General features: G+C 37.2%; 1 protein-coding gene across 1 annotated transcript in view; it reads left to right on the top strand.

Moving 5' to 3' along the window:
• Positions 1 to 6000, top strand: part of GLCCI1 (glucocorticoid induced transcript 1) — a 150284-nt gene that overhangs the window by 43758 nt on the left and 100526 nt on the right. The window contains exon 2 of the mRNA XM_010839816.1: positions 3 to 25. Within this exon, the coding sequence (XP_010838118.1) occupies positions 3 to 25 (23 nt within the window). The remainder of the gene's footprint in view (positions 1 to 2; positions 26 to 6000) is intronic.

The following is a 6000-nucleotide window of genomic DNA, read 5'->3' as shown; positions in this document are numbered from 1 at the left end:
AGCCCCGGCTCGCCCGTCTGCAGAGGTAGCGAGCCCAACCCTTCCGTCCTCCCGGGCTACGTCTCCCTTCCCCGACGGTGCCCTCCGTGGAAACTTCAGCCTCTCCGGGCTTCTCTTTGCTAGTGCATTATCGAAGGTGTGAAAGTGGCTTTGGGAACCTCACCCCTCTGCGGTCGCTGCGGGGCTCGGAGGAGCGGACTGCAGAGCAACTTTTATTTGACCCTTCTGCCTCCCCTTCAGCTTTTATCTACCATCACACGCCTGCATCGAAAGGTTTTTCAGTTTAAGAGCTGATTAGCTCACTCCTGTGTTTGCTGTTTGTAGTGGGGGAAGGAGGAGCTGGGTGAAACACTTTAAAAAAACACGCACGCCAACTCCGGCAGCAGATAAGGTGGTGGTTGTAATCTCTACAGCCTCTTTGTGCTTTCCTACAAAGTTCCCATAATGTGTCTATGCCTACCGGGGTAATTTTTTTCTTTTTTGGAGGGGTGGAGGCACTAGTTATGATGTAAGGATATCCTGTTGGGTGTGTAGAGGGGACAGTTTTGGATGTGCAATTGAAGTGTATAGTGTTTGGTTTTTTGTTTTTTTGTTTTTTGATCTCCTTTTCTCTACTTTATATAGTCATATGCATCTGGGCGGTACTGCACTGAAAACAGTTTATGCCCAACTCAAGACTTGCATGGTAAATTTCTGAGGACCTATTTGTGGAGTGTGCTTACTTTTTTTCTTCCATTTGTAAGTACACTTAACAGTTCAGTTCAGCTATTAAAGGATCTCGAGTTTCTTTTCTGTTAGTTGTCAAAGGCAATGGAGACCTGGTGGATGCTGTCGGCTTCCCTTAATGTTTTGTGTTCTGGTGTGGTTTGGTTTATCTCTAGGGACATAGTGCATGATCTAGTTGAGTCCTGGGGGAGAAGAGGGAGATAAGCCAAAACAGGGATGTAAAGCTCATAAGGAAGAGAGGAGTAGTAGCTCATGTGATTAGATACCGGGTTAGGGTTACAGATGCTGCTGCTGCTGCTGCTTCTGCATTGTGGAGAGACCCTATCATTACCGGTAACAGAGTGGAAAAATCTCTGCTTGGGAGGAAAACATTGTGGAGCTCTGTATGGTGTTTTATATGGTATGTGGAATTTTTTTCATGGTGTTTTCTCGATGAGGGTCTTAGACTTGGAGAAAGTGATTGTGTTAGTAAGATAGACTGCAGTTTGGGTGTTTTTGTTTTAGTGTTTCGGACCTGTAATTTGCATGTTGCTAAGGCCCTTGTTTTCAGACCACTTGATGGTGAAGGCAGGGTAGGATGTAGTGCAGTGGTATGTGTACAGGAGCACCAAGAAACACATCCTGTAATCTGTATGCACCAGAAGGAATTTGCTCCCCTACTCCTCCCCCAGGTCAAGCCAGCTGCAGAAACTGACATCCTCCAGCAAATCCTGAATGAATGAATGAAAACAACGTGATCGCCCTAATAATGACCACAACTGAACACACATCTTTGGCTGTATTTTACAGAAAAGGCCACCATTTTCTAACAGATTAATGCCATATGCGACTCCCTTGCTCATTTTCTAGAACTGTATGAAAGGAAAGGTAACAGAAAGAAAAGACGGCAGCAGTTACGTACATTTTTGAGTGATTTAGCTTCAACAGTACGTCCACTGGGTTTTGGGACTTTCTTTTAAGGACTAATATGAGAGCCATAAAATAAGCACTGCAGAAAGATTCTGTCCAGAGGGTTTTGTGGGCATAGTAAGAGTAGTTTGAGCAATTGCTGCAACAGTATGATGGCCATCTACTACCTCCTCCCCTTTTGCTGATAACCACTAACATCTTACAATAGATTGTAGTACAACTTGCTTTTTCTGCATCTTTCAAAAGTCTTAATTGATTAGGAATTACAAGGTCCATCATCAAGTAGTTTTAATAAAATTTGTGACCAGACTTAAACTGTCCTCTTTGTTGTAGTACGGCACATCTGAGTTTAATGCAATTTTAACACAATCATGATGAAAACACTTCTCTGAGTCTAGTTGTGCAGGAGACAGATTTGCATCATCAGAGAGCTTGTACAGGGACTAGAGGAGGCCTTTCTGTTGGTTTTAACATCAAGTGGTTTGTCAGTTTCTTACATTGAAGTGATTTTGAATGTAGGCTCTTCTGCCCCCAGTTCCCTGATGATATTACGTTTATGTCACTTCTCCACATCCCGCCTTACTCCTCTCTACTCAAGTTAAAACTATAGAGCTAATCTTTTGTGTTTACTTTGCTATTTAAAATTCATACTATGAACAGTTGAACAATTTTTTCAAACGATTATCTACTCAGTTTCTTTTGAATTCTGCAAGGTTCTGACTTCAGTGGATTTTAGCCTCCACAGGTCAAGGCTCCTCCCGCTGCTGCTGCTGCTGCAGACACTGACATCACTATACTGCATGAATGAAAAACAACAACGTGCTCCATTGCTTGCTTTCCACCTCCTTCCTTTTCTGCACACTCCTGTGTGTGTGTGTGTGTGTATTTAAGACGGTATTGTGCTGCATTTAAAACTACATTTAAAAATGTTCAATTAGGTAGCTAGTGGCTCAGGGTAGGCATTTAGTATAGAGGCATATTGTTTACAAAAAGCTTCAAGTGCTATGAGCATTTAGACTAGAGGTGACATAACAGCATTCGGTATTTTTTTATCTGCACTGGTAGCTATGGAAGAAAATACAGAAGCTGTAAACAGTTTTCTTTGTAGTTGTTTTACCAAGAAGTTATGAAACAACATGATTTCTAAACATGTTAGATCATTATTATCTCCCTCTGAAACATTCTTAATATGCATTTATAGGGTTAAGTCTAGAGTAATAAGTGATAATCAGATTATTTCACAAGGCTGAGAAAAAGCTGAATTATGTAAATAGGTACAGTTTTAATATGATATAATTTATAAAATTTAGCAGGAAGATGTTAATTTTCTTTATTTTGTAGGATAGTTTTAGATAATTTAAATGGCTGTCATAATAGAAGATACATAAATCTCCAAACACCTTACTTTCTACAAATATCACCAAGTTTTATAAATTGAAACTATCTTGTTTATGCATATGGATCATATTTTTGTTTGCATTTTTAAAAATTTTAGTTTGCATTTTTAAAACTTCAAAGTTTGTTATTTATATTCATTTCTTTACTTCTGCCATTAGCAAAATGTCACCCTCCCCCTTGTTTAGTTCTGAAGGGTCTTGAAGTGGTGAATGACAAGCTACTGAATGCATCCTCAGGCTCCCTGTGATGTGTTTGTAATAGATGTAAAATCATAAAGTATTATGCAAATAGTTATTTTTTGTAATGTTAATACGTAAGTCTACCTTCGAGATAAATAGAACAACTCAAATGAGAATGTAACAGGATGTTAGTGTTAAAATTAATGATCTTAGAAATCATGTGTAACAGTAAAAAGAAAATAGAATAAATTTGCTTCATTCTGAAAACGTCATAAAGCAAAACCTATGGGCTCAAAAACAGAACAAATACAGTTTTACTGTTCAAGACAGTAAGTAGCAGTTGCACGTCCTTTTGTGGTTTTCTGTAAGGACTGAGCATTGAGATGAATTATAAATTCTAAAAGATATAAAGACAATTGCGTTAGAGCACTCTGGATGTAGAATACTACTTATTTTTAAGGGTACCAAACCTAATAACAAAAACATGAAGAGCTTATAATTTTATATATTTCCTGCTATGGAAAACAGCATGTGTTAATTCCTGATTTAACATAATAGATTTATTTAGGCCTAGTAGTCTAACAGATTATTAACTCTAGAGTGAAATTTGATAAGAATTTTTCATGAATGCTTGAGAGCTTTATTGTTTTATACATTAAGAAGTTATTCTATTTAAAAGAAAATACAAAGCCAACTAACATATAATCCTGAATGACTGCCTTCAGAGTGTGTGTGTGTGTGTGTGTGTGTGTGTTTTAATCAGTCAATTTGCTTTCAGTTTATCTTTTCATTAAATTTCCCCTGTTGAGTCATTTTTAGTGCTGTGCTCAATTTGTAGAATTCCAGCATTTTTAATTACATTTTTCCCCCATTTTAAAGATATTCAGACATTCTCTTATTATAAAGTTACTTCTCAGGCTAATATTTTTGAAAATTATGGTCCCCCACTCCTGTGCTTAGATCCTTGTTTCAAAGCTTTCTTATACTAGACTGAAAAATATACTGACAGTTAAAGCTTTGACTTTTTTCCCTAAAGAGATAGCTTTCAAATACTGATTTTGGGGAAAGATTTTTAGCTTTTGAGAACTACACTAAGTATCAGCAGTCATTCATTAATTTTTCCCATTAATTATGGTACATAAAACTTCTACATCGGTGGGTCAATAGCAAAATGGATCTGAGTGAATTTATAGAAGTTTTATATTCTTAAACTTTTTCATGCTCAAAGATTACATTCCTCTCAAATAACTATTATTCTAAGCATATTGAATATTGTATACACCTAGTGTTATAAAAGCACCTTGATCAGTTTAACTGTAAAGTTGTGTGTACATATTTTTGTACAATATGTACATATTTTTGTACAATATGTACATATGTACAAAATTTGTACATATATACAAAATTACTTCATTATTTACTTTTTACAGAGGACATTTCATTCACCACAGTGTATGTTTCCTCAAGGATTTAATGCAAATTAGGATTTATATATTGGGGAAATGTTGAAGGGTAATGGTATCCTTGTGATTTTTATTTGTGCTAATGCAGACTAAATGTGAAGAAGAAAATAAAGGAGTAATTGGGCTCCATGGCAATGAATAACAATGGAAATAAATGGCAATGTTCAACGAATGGCTAGTAGGAGAGGATTTTTCTTAAATCTGAAATTTAAAACATTGCTAAAAGCCCATTTTATCAAAGCTTTCACACGTAGCTAATAATCTGCCAAGACGTATCTACTGATGACTTTGTTATTCTTAATTTTAGTTTAGTCTTTTCTCCAGAGTTTAAATCCCCTGATAGGATTTTCCTTAGCACCTGTCTGGGGTTTGTGCCTGCTGCTGCTGTTTTTTGTCTTCAATATATAATTTTGTTCTCTTATTAAATGTCTAAGAGAGCAAATCACTGTGCTGTTTCTGTCCTGTGTTCTTTTTTAACAAGAAGTTGAGGTTATTTCATAATTGTCGCTAACTGGGTTTGCTTAAAGCAAGTGGAAGACAGAGAGCACACTATCATCCGTGATGTAAAAAACTTGAGAAACTGATGGAAGAGCCAGAAGCCATCTTGCTTTCCCTTTCTACCCCTCATCTGAGTCCCTGGAACTGACTATGACTTCATCACGCATCCAGCTTATTCTAGAAGAACAAGATTTGTGTTTATTCTGCAAAAAAAAATATATATACATATATATGTGTACATAAAATATATATATGTGATACACACATATAATGGCTTTATAGTAATTCTGAAGAAAAGAGGATTATTCTTAATTATGAACAAATTGTGGAAAAAAATATTTCATTTTTGTAGGAGCAAGCATGGCAGATACCTTTAAGCTGTGATGTTTACCGCAGGTAAATGTTACTGTGGCAGCTGGCTGGACGAGGCAAGTTCATGGATACCTCAATCTTGCAGGCTTAGTTGCTCAGTCATGTTTGGCTCTTCGCGACCTTATGGATTGTGGCCTCCTGGCTCCTCTGTCCATGGGATTCCCCAGGCAAGAATACTGGAGAGGGTTGCCATTTCCTCCCTCCAGGGGATCTTCTCAACCCAGGGATTGAACCCACGTCTCTGGCATCTCCTGCATTGCAGGCAGATTCTTTGCCACTGAGCTACTTGGGAAGCCCCAGATACCTCAATAACCTCTACAATATTATGTTGTATTTCTAAAGATGTAGGTAGAAAGGAAGAAAACATGTGAGTGCTTAAGGCAATATATACTTTCATTCATCAAGAAAGTGGATTTGAAATCTAATTTTTGATTCTAGATGCGGTGTTCACTCTA

This window comes from Bison bison, unplaced genomic scaffold (assembly GCF_000754665.1).
Source record: "Bison bison bison isolate TAMUID 2011002044 unplaced genomic scaffold, Bison_UMD1.0 scf7180017864134, whole genome shotgun sequence".
NCBI lineage: Eukaryota > Metazoa > Chordata > Mammalia > Artiodactyla > Bovidae > Bison > Bison bison.
The sequence above is the reverse complement of the archived record's forward strand: the minus strand, read 5'-3'. Positions and strand labels throughout refer to the sequence as shown.